Below are 21,035 nucleotides of genomic sequence, written 5' to 3'. Positions count from 1 at the left end.
ACACCTTAAGGTGCTAGAACAAAAAGAAGCAAATTCACCCAAGAGGAGTCAAAGGCAGGAAATAATAACTCAGGGCTGAAATCAATCAAATAGAAACAAAAAGAACTATACAAAGAGTCAACCAAACCAGGAGCTGGTTCTTTGAGAAAGTCAACAAAATATATAAACCATTAGCCAGACTACCTAGAGGGCACAGAGATAGTTTCCTAATTAACAAGATCAGAAATGATAAAGGAAACATAACAACAGACACTGAGGAAATCCAGAAAATTATGAGCTCCTACTACAAAAGCCTATACTCAACAAAACTGGAAAACCTGGATGAAATGGACAATTTTCTAGACAGATACCAGATACCAAAGTTAAATCAAGATCAGATAAACAATTTAAACAGTCCCATATTTCCTAAAGAAATAGAAACAGTCATTAATAGTCTCCCAACCAAAAACAACCCAGGACCAGATGGGTTTAGTGTAGAGTTCCAAGGAAGACCTAATATGAATATTCTCAAACTATTCCACAAAATAGAAACAAAAGGTTCACTACCCAATTCATTCTATGAAGCCACAATTACTCTGATAATTAAATCACACAAAGACACAACAGAGAAAGAGTACTTCAGACCAATTTCCCTTATGAATATCAATGCAAAAATACTCAATAAAATTCTTGCAAACCAAATCCAAGAACACATGAAAATGATCATCCAACATGATCAAGTAGACATCATTTCAGGGATGTAGGGATGGTACAATATATGGAAATCCATCAACATAATACAGTATATAAACAAACTCAAAGAAAAAAAAACCATATGATCATCTCATCAGGTGCTGAGAAAGCATTTGACAAAATCCAACATCCATTCATGATAAAAGTCTTGGGAATATCAGGAACTCAATGCCCATACCTAAACATAGTCAATGCTATATACAGCAAATCAGCAGCCAACATCAAACTAAATGAAGAGAAATTTAAAGCAATCCCACTAAAATCAGGGACTAGACAAGGTTGCCCACTCTCTCCCTACCTATTCAATATAGTACTTGAAGTCCTAAACAGAGCAATTAGACAAGAAAAGGAAATCAAAGAGATATGAATTGGAAAGGAAGAAGTCAAATTATCGCTATTTGCTGATGATAAGATAGTATACTTAAGTGACCCCAAAAATTCCACCAGGAAACTCCTAAACCTGATAAACAACTTCAGAAAAGTTGCTGGATATAAAATCAATTCAAGCAAATCAGTGGCCTTCCTCTACACAAAGGATACACAGGCTGAGAAAGAAATTATGGAAACAACACCCTTCACAGTAGTCACAAATAATATAAAATACCTTGGTGTGACTCTCAGCAAGTAAAAGACCTGTACGACAAGAATTTTAAGTCTGTGAAGAAAGAAATCGAAGATCTCAAAAGATTAGAAGATCTCCCATGCTCATGGATTGGCAGGATTAATATAGTAAAAAGGCCATCTTGCCAAAAGCAATCTACAGAATCAATGCATTCCCCATCAAAATTAGAATTCAACTCTTCACAGAGTTAGAAAGAGCAATTTGCAAATTCATCTGGAATAACACAAAACCTAGGATAGTAAAAACTATTCTCAACATTAAAAGAATTCTGGTGGAATCACCATCCCCGACCTCAAGCTGTACTACAGAGCAAAACTACATGGTATTAGTACAGTGACAGGCAGGTAGATCAATGGAATAGAATTGAAGACTCAGAAAAGAACTCACACACCTATGGTCACTTGATCTTTGACAAAGGATCTAAAACAATCAAGTGGAAAAAAGACAGCTGGCTCAACTGGTGGTCAGCATGTAGAAGAATGTAAATTGACCCATTCTTATCTACTTGTACAAAGCTCAAATCCAAGTGGATCACAGACCTTCACATAAAACCAGATACACTGAAACTTACAGAGGAGAAAATGGGGAAGAGCCTAGGACATTTGGGCACAGGGGAAAAAATTCTTGAACAGAACATCAATGGCTTGTGTTGTAAGATCATTAATAGATAAATGGGACCTCATAAAACAGCAAAGCTTCTCTAAGGTAAAGGACACTGTCAATAAGACAAAAAGGCAGCCAACAGATTGGGAAATGATCTTTACCAGTCTTACATCAGATAGACAGCTAATATCAAATATATACAAAGAACTCAAGAAGTTAGACTCTAGAGAACCAAATAACCCTATTAAAAAGGGGGTACAGAGCTAAACAAAGAATTCTCAACAGAGGAATACTGAATAGCTGAGAAGCACCTAAAGAAATGTTCAACATCCTTAGTCATTAGGGAAATGCAAATCAAAACAACCCTGAGATTCCACCTCACACTAGTCAAAATGGCTAAAATCAAAAACTCAGGTGACAGGAGATGCTGTTGAGGTTGTAGAGAAAGAAGAACACTCTTGCATTGCTGGTGGGATTGCAAGCTAGTACAAGCACTCTGGAAATCAGTTTGTCAGTTCTTGAGAAAATTGGACATAGTACTACCTTAGTACCCAGCAATACCACTCCTGGGAATATACCTAAAAGATGCTCCAACATGTAATAAGGACACATGCTCCACTATGTTCATAGCAGCCTTATTCATAATAGCCAGGAGCTGGAAACAACCCAGATGTCCCTCAACAGAGGAGTGGATACAGAAAATGTGGTACATCTACACAATGAGTACTACTCAGCGATTAAAAACAATGAATTTATGAAATTCTTAGGGAAATGGATGGATCCGGAGAATATCATACTGAGTGAGGTAACGCAGTCACAAAAGAACACATATGGTATGCACTCACTGGTAAGTGTATATTAGCCCAGAAGCTCAGAATACCCAAGATACAATTCACAAAACCCCCATGAAACTCAAGAAGAAGGAAGACCAAAGTGTGGATACTTTGAGCCTTTCTAGAAGGGGAACCTGATACCCATGAAAGGAGTTACAAAGTCTGGAGCAGAGCCTGAAGGAAGGACAATCCAGAGACTGCTCCACCTGGGGGTCCATCTCATATACAATCACCAAACCCAGACACTATTGTAGATGCCAACAAGTGCTTCCTGACAGGTGCCTGATATAGCTCTCTCCTGAGAGGCTCTGCCAGTGCCTGACTAATACAGAAGTGGATGTTCACAGCCATCCATTGGACTGAGCACAGGGTCCTCAATGAAGGAGTTAGAGAAAGGACCCAAGGAGCTGAATGGGTTTGCAGCCCCACAGGAGGAATAATATGACCTAACCAGTACCTCCAGAACTCCCAGGGCCTAAACCATCAACCAAGGAGTACATATGGTGGGACTCATGGCTCCAGCTGCATATGTATCAGCAGATGGCCTAGTCGATCACCAATGGGAGGAGAAGACCTTGGTCCTGTGAAGGCTCTATGCTGTCATGAAGTGGAATGAAGTGGAATCCCATGGCCAGGAAGTGGGAAAGGGTGGGTTGGTGAGCAGTGAAGGGGGTGGATAGGGGGTTTTTCAGAGGGGAAACCAGGAAAAGTGAGAACATTTGAAATGTAAGTAAAGAAAATATCTAATAAAAAATGTAGAAAGACTTTCTTTTAAAAAAAATCAGTCATAATAATGCAATCAACAGGCTAACATAGATGGTTGTGATGAAGCTAAACTTCATTTGGAATTAAATCTAAAGTTTTCAATGTGTTCCTCTAAAAAGACAAAAATTAAAATTTCTTGTCATATCTTGGAATCTAAAGATCTCTATATCAAACTGCATGACCCAGGGGAAAATCATTACACACCGATTCTGAGCACTACAGATAGGTCTCTGTGCCCCAGCCAAACCAGGCAGCTATCCAGGCTTCCAGGTCTCTGAGTGTGTTCTCTTGCTGCACTGAAGCCTTTATACACCTCTCTGCTCAACCTGCCCTATTGTAGCCACACCTTCCAATCCCAAACTGGAACTGGATTATATAGTTAAGCTCTATCCTTTTAATTCTATATGTAACATGCAGCCCTTTCATTGATTGAATCAGAGCTCTCAGTGGGAAAACCTACATACCACCCAACCTCTTGAGCATTTCACTTGCTAATTAACAACATGTCACTGAATTTGTGGATTTTTCCCAGTTTTGAGTTTGGTATAGGACTGGGTCTTGCTGTGAAGCCAGGGTTGTTTTAGAACTCTAAGTTCCAGCAATCCTCCTGCCTCAGTATCCTTCTTCCTGCTAGGATTAGTGTTGTGTATCACTGTACCTGTATGAATTTTATTCATGCGACCAATGTCAGTCTGATTTACTCAGATCATGGTTTAATCTATTGCTGATAATAAACATAAAATAGTCCATAGATATTATTTTCACTGAATGTGGGACAGTTTTTAGTAGTCTGGAATATATTCTAGAGCTCAAGGACTGAATTTGATGCTTTTTCAATAAACTGCAGCAGCAGCTAGTCAAAACATGGGCATAGGAGCATGGCTTGATTCCATTAATATTGTCCCAGGGTGCTGGGTATGTATTCAGTTTTTAGAGAGCTACCCAGCATACAGCGAGTCCTTTCTTCAGCACTCCATGCAGTGGGCATGATTACCATGCCCAGAATCTCACAATTCAAGAGCTGGAAGAAGGAGGATCAATTCAAAGCCATCCACAGCCATATTGTAAATAGAATAGCCTGAGCCTTAAATTTGGGTCCATTTCTAAATAGACCTAAAGAAAAACAGAAAATGGAGGTTCTGAGGGAGAGCCTACCCTTGGCTGCCAGAAATCAGAGCATTTGTCAGGTAGGATCAGGTCAGCATGCTTGCTCAAGATGAAATCAGGGGTAGGACCTCTGCTGAGGCATTGAATTTAGGTATTCTATAAATATCAGGGTTCCCAATTGTACTGGCTGGTTTTGTGTGCCAACTTGACCCAGGCTGGAGTTATCACACAGAAGGGAGTTTCAGTTGGGGAAGTGCCTCTATGAGATTCAGCTGTGGGGCATTTAGTGATCAAGTGGGGAGGGCCCCTTGTGGGTGGTACTATCCCTGGGCTAGAAGTCTTGGGTTCTATAAGAGAGCAGGCTGAGCAAGCCAGGGGAAGCAAGCCAGTAAGAAACATCTCTCCATGGCCTCTGCATCAGCTCCTGTTTCCTGACCTGCTTGAGTTCCAGTTCTGACTTCCTCTGATGATCAACAGCAAGTGGAAGTAAAATAAATAAACCCTTTTCTCCTCAACTTGCTTCTTGGTCATGATGTTTGTGCAGGATTAGAAACCCTGACTAAGACATCAACTAATCCTAGAGCTTTTCTCTATGCCCTATAATCACTGAGCATCTCTCCATGCCCAAATGATCCTTCCTTTTGAAGCACCTCCAACTGTCTTAAAACCATGGATGATTTGTCCCTCCCTGGCACACTTTTTAAATTGGTTTGAGAACAGGCTTGCCTCACTTTCTATTATAGCCAAAGACGACATTGGATTTCTGTGCCTCTACTCAGACTCACATGTTATGGGAAGATATGCGTGCCCCCATCTGTCTAGATTGTGCAGTGATATATAATCTAAGATTTTGTGAATGCCAAGAAAGAACTTTACTACCTGAATTAAAGTGTTGTGCCAGGAAATGTTAGTGTTCCCCCCCAAAAATGAGACAGGAGCTGATCTGATACAATGCACAGCATGGTCTTTATTTGAGGTAGCTGCCCTCCCCAATACAACACTGTCACAGCATGGTTTGGGTGGTGTTGGAGCCCTGAATGTCTATAGGGGCAAGTTTGTATAGTAAGCAGCAAGTAGGGAGTATATTTGCAAGCATCTAATTGGAAAGCTACTGTGGACTTTAACATAATTGACTGCTGCTGGGAGTCATAGCATAAAGTTAATTTCTGCTCTCCTCTGCATTGGTCATCAATAGGCAGGGGGTGGGATTTTAACCTGGGGGATGCAGGTTTGTTGGGGGAATAATCTGGAGACACTGATCTTGTTGAGTGTGTAATCTGGAAATACTGGTCTTGTTAAGGATTAGCCTAGAGACTGGGTTTTTGGAGGGCAATGTAGGTACCAGCCTGTTAGTTTACCAGAGTTCAAACTTAGGTCAGGTTCTCTAAAAGGGAACTTAAAAGAATTGGCATTACAATAGCCACAGAAATCCCTGCCAAAGTGGATGCAATTCATCTTTCTGCCTCCCCCTTCTGAGTGCTGCCATAGTTGAAGAAGGCAAAGCATGAATCTCATCTCTTTATTCTAGAACAGAATAATAATTGTGTAGGGTGTTGTAATGTCTTCTTACAATGACACTTTATGGTTTTGTCCATATGTTTTCAAGAATAGAATAAGGCACCCTGGTGACTTACCCTCTGAACAATGCTGGTCAGAAATGAAGAAAACCCAGCCAGGTGACTTGGCTCACCTAGTAATCTTCCCAGATGGAAGGCCAGGGCAGGAGGATTTCTGTGAGTTGGAATTCTAAATTGCCCCTAGCTACAGAACAACAATGATATCTCAGAATACAATCCACACCAAGAATGTCAGGAGCAAAAGGAAAAATCAATCAATCAACCAGGCAATCAATAACCAAGCAAGCAAGTGAACAATAAAATTCATGGTTGGACAGTAAAGCAGTAAATGGAGTCATGATTTTCATCCTTGTCTGCTTTTGTTTTGTTTACACTGACACAGAAAGCATTTATTCACTCTAGAAATGGGAAAATCCTTGTTAGGATTAACTGTCTGGGACTCAGATATTCAATCAGATGGCAGTTGGTGGTTGGAAGGTGTAGCTACAATAGGGAAAGGTGAACAGGGAGGTATATAAAGGCTTCAGAGGAGCCAGAGGACACACTCAGAGACCAGGAGCCTGCAGTCACAGCCTGTCTCTGCTGGGATTCAGAAAGCTGTCGCCAGTGCTCAGAACCTGAATGTTCCTTCACTCCTATGTGCCAGAAAACTTGAAATAAGCAAGAGATTAGAGGCAAGTTGGGACAGGAGTTTGTTTTTTGGTTGTTTGTTTCTTTTCATTTTTTTAAAAGGCTTTTTATCTAGATGTCAATAATGGAACAAATAGTATTTTTTCCATTATGTTTTTATGAGTTATTAGGGAATTTCATATCATGAACTGGAAACACTTAGTTTTCAGTCTGAGTCGAATCTGTTGTTTAAGTACCTATGACATGTTCTATGTCAGGTTGAGATACAACATGGTGTTAGTTTTCAGGCTTCCTGGAACCCCTTCCAATTGGGATGGGACTGAGTGAAGAACTGCTTAGGTTTGGATGGAATACTGGGGAATGTGGAGCCCTTCAGTGTACTTGTAAGAGGTTTGCCATGCTGTCAGTGAGGGGGTTTGGAATAGAGAAGATCAGTAAGGACAGGTACTTTTTGATGTCTCTACCATTTCCAGAGAAATGACTCTAACTTTGAATGTTTCCTGTGGTATGAGGAAGGTTTCCAAATTTTACCATGAAAATATATTCTTGCCTGAATGCTTTTCCAGGAACTGTCTGACTAGAAACCATACAAGATGAGTGTTTAGACCCCACTCACACTCCTGAAGCTGGCAAGGCAGGCTCTGCTCAGAGATGAGGCTTTGGCCATTTCTGGTGTAGAGGAGATGCCCAGGGAGCTCTTCCCAGCACTGTTCTAGGAGGCCTTCGCTGGCAGACACACCAAGCTTGTGAAGTATACAGTGGCAGCCTGGTCTTTCCCCTGTCTCCCTATGGGGGCATTGATGGCAACAACCAACTTGGCAACCTTTCAGACTGTTCTAGATGGAGTAGACATGTGACTGACAAGAACATATCACCCCAGGTGAGCAATAGCCAAGTATTGCATAAGGGAGTACATGGAGTACCGTAGAGATTGTGGGATCAGGGAGAATGGCCACTTCTTCAGTAGATCAGATGCTTCTGATAGGATCATCATGCAGGGAAGGAACCTGGTGCCTTGAAAGCTATTATTTGTACTACAGGCATTTGAATATGGATTAGAACTTAGAGTAGCTATATACAGCCTCATAGTAGAAGGAGTCTATCCCTGGCATTCCCACAACCACTAATGATGGGACTAAGTTGAAATATACATTATCTTAGTGGAAGGAAAGTAGCAGGTCTACAAATGCAGCCCAGGGAAACCTTAAATTTATGAGTGCATATTTGATACTTCGTCCTGAAAAAAATACACACCTTGGCAGGGGTAGAGCTGAATTTAGAGACATAGTAAAAGCTGACTCAGTGTCTTGTCATGACTGCTAACAAACACTTCACGTCTTTTAAACGCAGGAGGCAAAAACTTCAGATTCCTGACTTGAGGAATGTGCACCATGCCTTCTGGAACATATGGGCTGCTGCAGAGGAGTGTGAGTACTCAACAGAGACTGTGGATGAGAAGCAAGCAGTGAAGCTCCTTCCCAGATACATGCTGAGGGACCGTCTGAGTGTGGTAGTTGACTTTTGCCTCCATTACCATCTGAATGAAGAAGAAGCATGCTTATTGCAGTGGGCTCAGCAGAGAAAGCGCTTGATACATTTCTGCTGTGTAAAGATGAAGATCTAGGCTCTGCCTGTCTATGTTATCCAAGAAATTTAGGAGGTTTTCCATCTAAAGCACATAGAGGAATTTGAGCTTCACACAGAGTGGACTGGGTTCACAGTGTCACATTTTACTCCTTGCCTCGGGCAGATGAGAAATCTTCATACATTGTTCCTGGCACCTAACTACAGCAACACCTTTAAGCATGGCAGGTGCACAAGTGCTAGAGAACAGAAGTATGTCAACAAGTTCATTTCTCAGTTCTCCAGTCTCAATGGTCTCCAGCATCTCTCCATGAATGGCTTGTGCTTTCTCAGAGATCATATGAAACAGGTCTTCAGGTAAGCCAGGATGGTGAGCACAGTGAGCTAACAGATTATTAATAACCCTTTTATTTTAAGGATTAGTGGTGCATGATGGCTGCCTGTCACTGGGAACATTTATGAAGTCATTAGAATATGGAAGTTATGTGTAGTGTGAATTAAGGTCTCAAATGAGAACTTATGAAGCAGAGGAATGAAGTGAGGTAAGGTCACAATAGATCTGGTCACAATAGGATGTGATTCTTGGAATTATGGCCACCCAATCAATAAAAAATGAATAGTAAGGAGAATGTAACTAGGACTCTCAGTTCTTATACACACAGTGGGGAGGTGACCCATGTGCTCAGGTCTGTGAAAACAGCCTCTAGTCTGTGCCTATTTTACTATGTGTCAAATGTTTGAGCCCAAGTAGGGCTGAGTGCGTTGGACAGGGGAGGATAGTGTGGGTCTGTAAATGCCAATAGTGATTGTGTAGAATTTATGAGGTAATACATTTTCTGTTTGAGATTGAGGCCAGGAGATGAGCTATTGGATTGACTTGCAGAATCCAACAGGAAACACCTTACATAATGTCCTTGATCATTGGGTCAAACTTATCTTGAGGCACCTACCTCCTTCTACTTTTGTGTAAACCCCACCCCATGCTCTACATCACCATTTGTCTGAACCAACCCTCTGGTCTCCTCCATCCCTAAGTGCCTGAGCATGCCCTTGGAAACCCTCTCCATCATTCACTACCAAATTTCACAGTCGGACTTGGATTCCTTTTTCTGCTGTCAGAGATTCTTTCATCTCAAACATCTGGACCTGAGAGGCATAGTCTTTGTATGTTTGGATATTATGTCTCTTCGTGTTCTTCTAGAAAATGTGGCAGACAGTTTGGTGTCCCTGGACTTAAAGGGTATAGGATAAATGACTCTCAACTCACTGTCCTTATACCTGTCATCAGCCACTGCTCCAATCTCACAAAGTTCAGGTTCTACAACAATAATTTCTCCATGCCCATCCTGAGGGACCTCTTGAATCACAGAGCCAACTTGAGTTGATTGAATGTGGAATAGTATCCTGCCCCTCTGGAGTGCTATTATGGTTTGGTGTGACCCTCCTTCAGCTAAGAGCTGGTTCTTTCAGACCTTGCCTTGCCACAAATAGCCACGACTTTCTCTAACTTCCTGCTAATAGCCACGCCTCCCTCCAAGTTCCTGTTACACTGGAAGTCCCGTCTCTAGAAACTGAAGATGAAGATGCTGATTGGGCCATGAGTTGCTGACAGACTGGGGGAGGGGTTTTTCTCTACCTACTGCTTGTAACAAAGAGAGTTTAATAATGTTGGAGGACTGAAAGCACACCATGCCTCGGTCTCATTTTTTAACCCCTTCCTGCATTCCAGCTCCCTTAATTTTTCAGAGGCTCTAACTCCCATTCCAGAAGACCTGTTCGTATGTGGCTACAGGCAGCCATAGGTGGTACGCACGATGATGGGTTGGAAATGAGGAGGGCACTAGAGGCCATTGCTACCTCGGTGAAGCTTCACAAGAGACAGAGATGAAAATGGCAAGTTTGCCAATGCAGGTAAATTGGGATTGCACTGGCCTAGTGATAATCTCACCTTAGGGTTTGATAGCAACAGTTAGGACCAGAAACTTTTAGGTGGTGGTCCGTAGCCAAGAGCTACATTCAGGCGGGCAGGATAGAGCATAAATAATAAAAATACATAAAAATAGCAAAATATAAAAACAAAACAAAATATGTGTATAGAAAGACCAAGAAGAAAAAGAAAATGGATTTCAGAGCTATCCTAGAGATACAGAGAAACTGAGAGACGTCTTGCTTTCTCTATGGCTTATTCAGGAGAAATTTTTAGTCTTAAGTCTGTGTTACGTGTTGGTTTGTGTCTGTCCTTGTCTTGACGAGTGATTGCAGTTCTGTGACTTGTGTTAGTGGTGTTTTAAAAACTTACAATTCAAAATACGTGGTGCAGACTAGACAACATGGCAGCTAGGGGCCTGTGAACACTGCACTCCCTTCCAGTATGAGCAGGGAGGAGATGGACTGGCCGTGGTGGGGGCCCCGTGACAGGGGTGACGGCACAGGGGCACAGGACAACTCCTGAGAGACTGGGGGCCTGTGCGCCCACAGTGCGGGTCTGTGCTTGGCTTCCAGTCATGGGGCTGTGGAGACAGCATGAGAATACGGAGACTGTTGTGGCAGGCAGGCTCACACGTCTCCCAGGAGATCCTGAGGCACTGGCCAGCGGCTTCCTGTGAGCTGGGTCCACAGCATGGCGGCAGATGCAGCCTGCAGTGGCCAGTGAAGTGCGCCCAGGGGCAGCCGGGCAGTGGTCTCTGCGGGGCAGCTGCCTGGGCAGAGGGTTACGGTGCTCAAGAGAGGCCCTGGCTCTGCCCTGGGCCTTCCCAGTGGAGAGACTGGAGCCGTGGCCAGCCGGCGACAGTGTGGTCCCGCACCAAGGCGGCTGTGGTGCCATTTTGCTTACTTCTTGCATTTTTTTTTTCTTTTCACAGAAGTTTGAAAGGTTTGTTTCCACTATGATTTACGGTAGAGATCGTTGTCAATTTTTATTGTAGACAGTCAACTGCTTCAGCTAAAGTTTCGCAACCGCTTAGCGCCATCTACTGACCACAAAATAAGTTACAGGCTGATATTGACTTTCACAGCCGCTTAACGCGGATTTAATTACAAGCCAATTATTACTAGGCATAGACATAATGTTCTTGATGGTTTAATATTACAAAAGAAATTTAAAAGTACAATTAAAATTGAGTTCCATTGGCTACAGTTTAGTAATTATCATAGATCTAAAGTAGCTTTGATTTTAAAATTTATAAAAAGTTAATGAGGCCATAAGCCTTATAAAATTCATTATAACATTACAATCCTTTCTGGTTACTTAATATAAAGCTATGGTAATTTTAAAGATTTTGCTTAAAATTTTGCCCTTATAATTTTTTGTCTCTGCTTCAGTGCAAGAGGCTAAGACTTTAAAATTTTCAGTGTACGTAGATTAGTTACTCTAGAAAAAGTTTCAGAGGCAATATCTTTTTCAATATTTAAGCCTCAGTTACATCAAAAATTATATTAAATAAAAAATGAGTTACTTATTTGAAATTGCTTTTGAGTATGATCTCATCTTAAGCTCACCACAAGACTTAAGCCTTTGTTAGAAATTGTCTAATAAAAGACAAAAAGCCTTTTACAGAAGGTACACAGAGCTTCTGTGAACAATTGCCATCTATTATAATCAAATGTGTGGGGTTTTAAATATGCCCCCAACATCTTTGTCAAAAAGAGAACATTAATATAAATTCATCTCTTCTCATATTCAAAGTAAAGTTTAATACCTTACTATAAGTTGTAGTGATATAATAAAATCATGAATATATTTTAGAAAACATCTATTTCTTCTAACAGCAATTAAATTGGCTATTATAAACTATTAATTGATATTTGGCCTATTACATAGTAAATGTTTTTAGACAAAAATTGATACTTATTCAAAGTACACAAATTGTTAAAATTTGTTTCTATACATGCTTTTGTATTTCCTATAAATTTATGTATACACCCTGTAACAATATATGCTCCTACAGCCCTTCTATGGTAAATAATTATATATGTCACATGTTTAATCTCATGATCTTTCCCCCAACCTCAGCACAAATAATTAAATTGTGTGCTGTAGTCACTATTTATCAAGTGCTAAAATTAAGCCTTAAGTTGTATATATATATATATATACATATAATCAGAGCTTTCAATTGCTTATGATAATTTGACATTTTTAAATTTTAATTTGATTTAAAAATTAAAAGTAAAATATATACATGTGACTATTAATTCCTTCTCAGGCTTTTAAGTTACAATTGACTTAACATAAAAAACAACAAAATATTAATTGGTTATTGCCTCCATTATATTTCTATATTTAATGTTCCTAATCAGATTAAAACAGATTATGGAACTGACTATTACAGTCAAGTGTTTAAGACATTTTGTCAACAATTTAATGTTACCCATATTACTGAGATAATTTATAATTCTCAGAGACAATAAATTACTCAATGTGTACTCCATACTTTGAGAATTTGATTTTTTAATAATAAAAGGAGGGGGAATATGCCCTCCACTCCAAAGTTACCTCTAAAAGCATATCTCGCTTTTTACTTGTTTTAAAAAACATATTTTACCTTTTGCTTGTTTTAAAAGGCATATCTTGCATTTTGCTTGTATTAAAAATATTTTTTTGCAGTCTAATGCTAAAGGTCAGTCTGCTGCGGATCGCCATTGGCATTCACACATTTCCAGTTCTTATGCCATGGTAAAATGGCTTGTCACTCCACTTACTAACATGTGGTATGATCCTAACCCCACTTTAATCTGGGGAAGAGGCTCTGCTTGTGTAGGAATACAATGGTTGCCTGAAACATTGATTTGTCAAGTGGATACAGATCCAGAATCTTTTTAATAAACACGTTTTCTACTAAAATAATGGCTAAAAATCTTTATTAGCCAACAAGTTCACTTGGCTGAAATAGCCTCTACCTTTTTCTAAGAGTTAACAGCGGCTTCCGTCTACACCTGGAGGCCAAGCCTTGGGCCTGAGCATTGTTAATTTGCAACTAAAGTGCCTGAGACATCCTCAAGATAATGTTAAGCTTATTGCTTTTAAACTTTTGAGTTTTTATCTCAAGCAGGTTCATTTCAGACATGCAGGCCCTACTCCACACTAGACTCCAGAGAGGCTCTAAGTGGCAGTTATTCATTGTGATGAAGAAAAGGCATTATAGGCATGCCGTGGCTTTGGTCTGTATGTAAAAGAGGTGCGCTTTGAAGGCCTGAAGCCAATGACGGATCGCTGGGTCTATAGCTCTCACCGTGAAGGCCTGCAACCTATGACGGATCCTTGGGTCTATGGCTCTCACCAACCTAAGACAGAGTCGTGTGCCAAGAGGTCGTATTTATTGATAATAGACACCAACAGGCCCGGTTTGTACAAATAAAAACAAACTAGCTGCACGTGATATCCAAAACGGGTGAGGGAGAGTCCAGTAGATCTATATCTAAGCCAGATGGGGTCGCTAAGCCACCAAAGAATTCCCAGGCGGACCATGGTGCATAAATATGCCCCAGTCCAGCTAATTTTTAATAAATAAATAAGGAGGAACTGTGGCCCTCCTCCAGCTAAGAGCTGGTTCTTTCAGACCTTGCCTTGCCACAAATAGCCACACCCTTCTCTAACCTCCTGCTAATAGCCACACCTCTCTCCAAGTTCCTGTTACACTGGAAGTCCCACCTCCAGAGACTGAAGATGAGGATACTGATTGGGCCATGAGTTGCTGACGGACTGGGGAGGGGTTTTTCTCTACCTACCTGCTTGTAACAAAGAGAGTTTAATAATGATGGAGGACTGAAAGCACACCATGCCCTGGTTTCATTTTTTAACCCCTTCCCGCATTCCAGTTCCCTTAATTTTTCACAGGTTCTAACTCCCATTCCAGAAGACCTGTTCATGTGTAGCTACAGGCAGCCACAGTTTGGGTGTCCAACTATTTGCCCAACTTTGAGCTGGGGTAATGGATACAACTAGGGCCATAAAATGACCGAAGAGCATCTCCTTTGCAACAGTAATCTGTCATACATGTGGTGAGCTCTGTGTCCATGCCCTGGGTTCCTGACTTTGTTCTTGGTAGCAGTAAATAATATTGTGTTTCAGGAATAGCCACAAAATCACACAAACAATAAAACTAGTCAGATACCCATTTGTGGAACACACTCCCCAAGACTGATCTATTAGGGTTGCAGACCAGACTCTTGAGCTAAGGCAAGGCCTTGAACATTTCACAGGACCACCTAATCCATAAAGAAGTGAAAAGTGCTGCTCAATATTGGGTTATGACTAAAAGATATTTTGGCTAGCTACACAAAATAGTTCTAAATGACCTTAATTCTGATTGGGTGCAAGTGGAGCATATGGTTGTGTAACTTCATAATATTAACAAATCTCAGAACATACAGAAAATAACCTGGAATATAGTCAGCTTGACCATACCCTGAGACCATGTGTTGGTAGAGAAAGAAAGGAATCTATGAGACAGAAAGGTTGTTTTAATGTTGTTCCTCTGCACCCCACACCAACCTAGATGTCCATAAGTGTCATATAATAGTTGTTTTACTTTTTTTTCTCTCAACAATATGCAATAGCTGATAGTTAAGGAACAATATGCAATAGCTGGTAGTTAATAGATAAAGCTCTAAGAGGGAGTAAGGCTTCATCAAATAAGGAAGAATGAATTTTGGATTTGAAGAAATGGAAGGCTTTATACATCTCTGATCTGGGATCCTCAGAGCTTGTGCCTTTGGGCACTGCTTAGATGGTTGGAAACAAAAGGATGTACAGTGACTGGAATATTGGAGGCTGAACTTGATGTGGGGAACAGTCAAATGGACTGTGGAAATAGGGCCTTGTGGAGTCAGAAAGACAACTTGGCAGTTTTGAGTAGCTTCTGCCAGGACAGTTTAACTGGATGCTTTGTTGTGGACTTGTAAATTTTTGTTCTTCACTGTAATATTTAGTGAATAAATAAAACATGACCTTTATGTGCACAGTATGCACAATACATATACATATACACCTAATTGAGAAAGTTTTGGAAAAACTCTCTATTTCACAAAGACATCAGAAAATGAACCAATTAATTAAAATGGAGATGTTCAGTAGCAGGGAGCTTGTCTGACTTTTGCGTGGCTCCAATGTTACTTCCTTTACCCCACACAATGAAAAGAGGATGGGGAGTTTCAGGTGTGTCCATTGAGCTCAATTGACGAGCAACAACACAGTTTGTTCTAGGTTTCAGTTTGAGGCCTGCACCATGGAGGTGTGAAAGAATACTAGGAGTTTGTGTTAGGACACTCTATGTCTGTCTATATGTCTGTTTATCCGTATATGTATCAATCCATCTATCTATTTGTCTATCTATCTATCTATCTATCTATCTATCTATCTATCTATCTATCTATCTATCTATACTATAGCAGTCACGCCTATACTCAGAACACACAGCAATGACTCAACAAATACACGAGATAGAATTTCTGACCAAATTTCCATGTGGATATTGATACAAAATATTATATAAAATACAGGGAATCAAAATCCAAGAACACATAAAAAGCATCATCTACCATGATCCAGTAGGGTCCATTCTAGGGATGCAGGGATGGCTCAACATGGGAAATACAGCAGTATAATCCACCATATAAACAAACAAACAAACAAAAAAGTAAAATGCCACATTGTCATCTCATTAGATGCTGAAAAACCTTTGATAATATCCAGTGCCCCTTCACTATAAAAGTGCTATAGATATCATGGATAAAAGTCACAAATATAAACACAATACATGCAATATACTGCAAGTTGATAACCAACATCAAATTAAATGGAGAGAAATGTAAATCAATCCAACTAAAATCCAATTACAGATGGTTGTAAGCCACTATGTGGTTTCTGGGAATTGACCAAGACCTTTGAAAGAGCAGCCAGTGCTCTTAACTGCTGAGCTATCTCTCCAGCCCCCAAGACAGGCTGTTAATGAAAACACTCCAGCTGGGCTGTGGAGAGACAGCTCAGTGACTAAGAGGATTTGCCTCCTATCTTATTTATGTGTTTCTATTGCTGTGGTGAAACACCATGACCAGAAGCAACTTGGGGAGAGAGGATTTAATTAGGTTACACGTCCATATTACTGCTCATCATTGAAAGAAATCAGGGTAGGAGGCTGAAGGAAATCAGGGTAGAAATCTGAAGACAGGAGCTGACTCAAAGGCCATCAAGGAGTCCTGATTACTGGTGTGTCCTATATGACTTAATCATACTGCTTTCTCATAGAACCCAGGGTCATCAGACTAAAGATATTTCCACACATAGTGTGCTGAGCCCTCCCCCATTTGGAATTAATTAAAATGCCATAGAGACTTGTCTATAGTGAATCTTATGGAGACGTTTTCTCAGCTGAGATTCCCTCCTCTCAGATGGCTATGGCTTGGGTCAAATTGATTTAAAATTAGCCACACACTGCCCTTGAAAAGGGGGCCTGAGTTTAGTTCCTAGCACCCACAATGGGCAACTCACAACCTGCTGTAACATCAGTTCCAAGGAATACTTTTGCCCTGCATCAGTACCTGCATTTACAGTACATACCCACTCATAGACACATAATTAAACACAATAACCTTTATAAACAAATAAAAATATTTCAGTGGTAATAGCATTGATCTATTTATTTATTTACATTATTTTATGAAAGAGCTGTAGTTTATTAGAAGACACTTGACCTAGGCCTTAAAAATGAAGGTTCAGGAGAAAGTAGCAGAGTCTCATGCAGAGGAAGCTGGCCTTGAACTCATTAGGTAGCTGAAGATGGCTTTGAACTTTAAAACTTCCAGCTGCCACAGCCTGACTTCAGTGATTCTAGGAATACAACACAGCTCCTTGTTTATGAGGTGCTGGAGGTCAGTCCCAGCACTTAATGGGTTTTAGGCAAGCATCCTACGTCCCCAGCCCAGACTTTCATCCACATTTGAGGAAGTTCAGAACCCACCCACTAATCTCCATCACAAGCCTTACTATGCAATATGGTTGTGTTGGTGGTTAAGGTTCATAAACTTTGGAGGGTGAACTCAGTTTATAGGAATGATGGCATCTGACCTTTCACATCCCAGGATTACAAATGTGTACTCGGCCACCCCAACTAAACTACTGCTGCTGACAAATGCAATGTCAAAGAGTTTATTGTACCAGGGCAACATGTCTGGCATTGTTTCATCTTCACATTTTTAGAGAGCCTGTCCCATGCAGGTGGGACAGTATGATACCCTCTTACTATTTAATTTACTATCATGGGAGCTGATGGAGCAGGGTTGAAGCAGAACCTAAAAGTAAAGCTGCTGTCACTCACTAAAAGCCACAGCCAAAGCCATGAAGCCTAAGTTCCATGGGCTGGACCACTACCAGCTGGATTTAGAAAGCACATCTGAGTACTGAGGAGTAGCACATTGTGTGTCTTACCTGTGTGCTGCCTGCATCCTCTAGGAAGCCTACTGGGAGCAGTATGCAGGATCTACAACACTGTGTCCATCTCCTGGAGAGCTGACTGAAGCATGGGGCTGAGACAAAGTTCTCACAGAAATTGTTCTCCAAAAGCATATCACAGGGATGTGGCTGCTCCTTCATCCAGGTGGCACCAGGTCAGCAGTGAGAACCAAGCCTATCATGGCCTGAGCTACACACTCAGAGGATGCTCATCATGTAAAAGCCCTTCAGGACCAGCTCTGCAAGAGCCCTGGTATCTTCTCTGCTGCCTTCAGGAATGGTCATGCAAGATATTAGGATGCTAGCAATGGCCTCTGCCATGCTGGCTTGGGAACCACAACTCCATTCATTGTTCTCACCCGGCTCTTATTTCCTGGAACTTTGTAGTTGTATTTTTGTGTCTTTCTTTCCTTCCTTTGTTCCTTCTTTGTTTCTTCTCCTCCTCCTCCTCCTCTTCCTAATTTTCCTCTTCTTCAGCCTCCTCCTCATCTCCTTTTTCTGTGGGGAAGAGACTACTAGGCTGTCCTGAAACACACTCTATATAGCCCAAGTTGGCCCTAAGTGATATTCTGCTTGCTCTTTTCTGTTCCTTACTGCCTTTCTCCCATCCTTCTTTTTTTAAAGCAGAGCCTCACTCTGTAGCCCAGACTAGCCCCGAACTTGAAGTAATCCTATCTTAGCCTCCCAAGTGTCTTGTTCTCTCTGTCTTTCTGTCTTTCTCTGTCTCTCTCTCTCTTTCCTGCCCAATCACTGTGTGTGTGTGTGTGTGTGTGTGTGTGTGTGTGTGTGTGTGTTTGCCTGTGTGTATTGGGAATCACACTCAGGACCTCACACAATCCAAGCAAACACTTTCACATTGTACCATCTCCTCAGCCTGTGACACTGCTTTTCACTGGATGTGTCTCTGAGGTAGAAGACAGAGAGACTGCAGGTTCATATGACTATGACTCTGTAGCCCTCCCAAGGACTGAGCGCTCACAGTAGAGGAGCCTTTTGGAGATGGTCAGGGCACATAACTCTGAGAGCACACTTAGGCACACAAGCTCATTCCATGCAGCCACAGTGTGACTTTATGATCTTTCTCCCTTTGGTTGGTGTTTTAGACCCTGGGAGCTCTGAGGGTACTAGTTAGTTCATATTGTTGTTCATCCTAAGGGGCTGCAAACCCTTCAGCTCCTTGGATCTTTTCTCTAGCTCCGTCATTGGGGACGAAAGAGTACACATGGTGGGACTCATGGCTCCAGCAGCATATGTATAGCAGAGGATGGTCAAGTTGGTCATCAATGGGAGGAGAGGCCCTTGGCCCAGTGAAGATTCTATGCCCCAGTGTAGGGGAATGCCAGGGTCAGTTAGTAGGAGGGGGTGTGGGGGTGAGCAGGGGGAGGGTGGAGGGAACAGAGGTTTGTTTTAGTTTTTTATTTTATTTTATTTTATTTTTATTGGAGGGGAACCTGAGAAAGGAGATATTGTAAATAAAGAAGACATCTAATAATAACAAATAAAGATCTTTCTCTCTACACTGTGTCCTTCAAGTCAGCGGATCCAATCAGGCTTGGCAAAGTCTGAGGGACAACTTTCTCCTTTCCTGATGGGTGAGTTCCTACAAAGAAAGAAAAAGCTCCCTTGTGCTCAGGTCTTTTGTTACATCCTTGTGGTAATGTATCTCAGCCCTGGCCAGATTCAACTTTTATAAGTCTCTGAAAAGATGCTTCAGGAAGAAGGCCTTTCTGAGTTAGAGAATGTCATGCTGAAAGCTAAGAGGACTTGTCCCTCATCCCACGGGATTTCCAGCCTGTTTTCTGGATTTGACATTGTACTGTGAATGCAACACTTGGGAGACTGAGGCTAAAAGACTTCCATATGTTCAAGGCCAACCTAGACTATGCAACAAGTCTCTGGCTAGCCCATCCAGTCTCTCTGGGCTGGTGTCCTGAGCAGACCTTGAGTGCAAGCTCTGCAGCCAGTCTGACAACACCCAGAGGAAGCTCTATTCCCAGGCACTCTGATACTCTCAGGATCAGAAATGAGGAGGACCCAACATCTGTCCCAACACTGGGAGTAACGGGGACCATCGGGACCAGGCAGACAGGAACTCCACCAGCAGAGCAGCTCTGGTTCCTTCTGGTCTCTCTAGGCTGGTGTCTTGAGCAGACCTTGGACCTAGGCTCCACAGCCAGTCCCACAACACCCAGAGGAAGCTGCTGCACTCCCGGGTGCTCTAACAAGCCCAGGGTCACAGGATCCTAGAATCACAGGATCACAGAAACAGCTTGACTCTGAGGAGTTCTGACACAACCAGGATCACAGGAAGGACTGGCTTCAGTCAAATTTAGCAAAGGCAGGTAGCACTAGAGATAACCAGATGGCAGGGGGCAAGCATAAGAAAATAAACAACACAAACCAAGGTTCCTTGGCATCATTAGAACCCAGTTCTCCCACCATAGCAAGTCCTGACACACCATCACACCGCAAAAGCAAGATTCAGATATAAAATCACTTCTCATGATGATGATACAGGACTTTAAGAAAGACATAAATAGCACCTTCAAAGAAATACAGGAGAACACAGGTAAACATCTACAAGCTGTTCAAGAAGAAACACAAAAATCCCTTAAAGAACTATAAGAAAACACAATCAAACAAGTGAAGGAAATGAGCAAAACCATCCAGAATCTAAAAATGGAAATAAAAACACTAAAGAAATCAGAAAGAGAGAAAACCCTTGAGATAGACAACCTAGGAAAGAAATCAGGAGTCATAGATACAAACATCACCAACAGAATACAAGAGATAGAAGAGAGAATCTCAGGGGCAGAAGACACCCTAGGAAACATTGACACAACAGTCAAAGAAAATGCAAAAAGCAAAAAGCTCCTAACCCAAAACATCCAGGAAATCCAGGACACAATGAAAAGACCAAACCTAAGGATAATAGGTATAGAAGAGAGGGAAGGTCCCCAATGTAATGGGCCAGTAAATATCTTCAACAAAACTATAGAAGAAAACTTCCCTAACCTAAAGAAAGAGATGCCCATGAACATACAATCAGCCTACAGAACTCCAAATAGACTGGACCAGAAAAGAAATTCCTCCCATCACATAATAATCACAACACCAAATGCACTAAACAAAGA

The 21,035-nt window shown here is 41.4% G+C and overlaps 1 protein-coding gene and 1 pseudogene across 1 annotated transcript in view; one reads left to right on the top strand and one right to left on the bottom strand.

The window, feature by feature from the left end:
- Positions 1-7,462: 7,462 nt before the first annotated feature.
- Positions 7,463-9,838, top strand: LOC116070666 (annotated as a pseudogene).
- A 3,753-nt stretch (positions 9,839-13,591) lies between these two features.
- The window catches only part of LOC116104595 (mediator of RNA polymerase II transcription subunit 14-like), a 36,594-nt gene continuing 29,150 nt past the window's right edge, over positions 13,592-21,035 (bottom strand). Inside the window, exon 2 of the mRNA XM_031391107.1 lies at positions 13,592-13,736. Coding sequence (XP_031246967.1) covers positions 13,592-13,736 — 145 coding nt within the window. The remainder of the gene's footprint in view (positions 13,737-21,035) is intronic.

The sequence above is a fragment of the Mastomys coucha genome, unplaced genomic scaffold, assembly GCF_008632895.1.
Source record: "Mastomys coucha isolate ucsf_1 unplaced genomic scaffold, UCSF_Mcou_1 pScaffold22, whole genome shotgun sequence".
NCBI lineage: Eukaryota > Metazoa > Chordata > Mammalia > Rodentia > Muridae > Mastomys > Mastomys coucha.
This window is presented reverse-complemented; position numbering and strand designations above follow the sequence as displayed.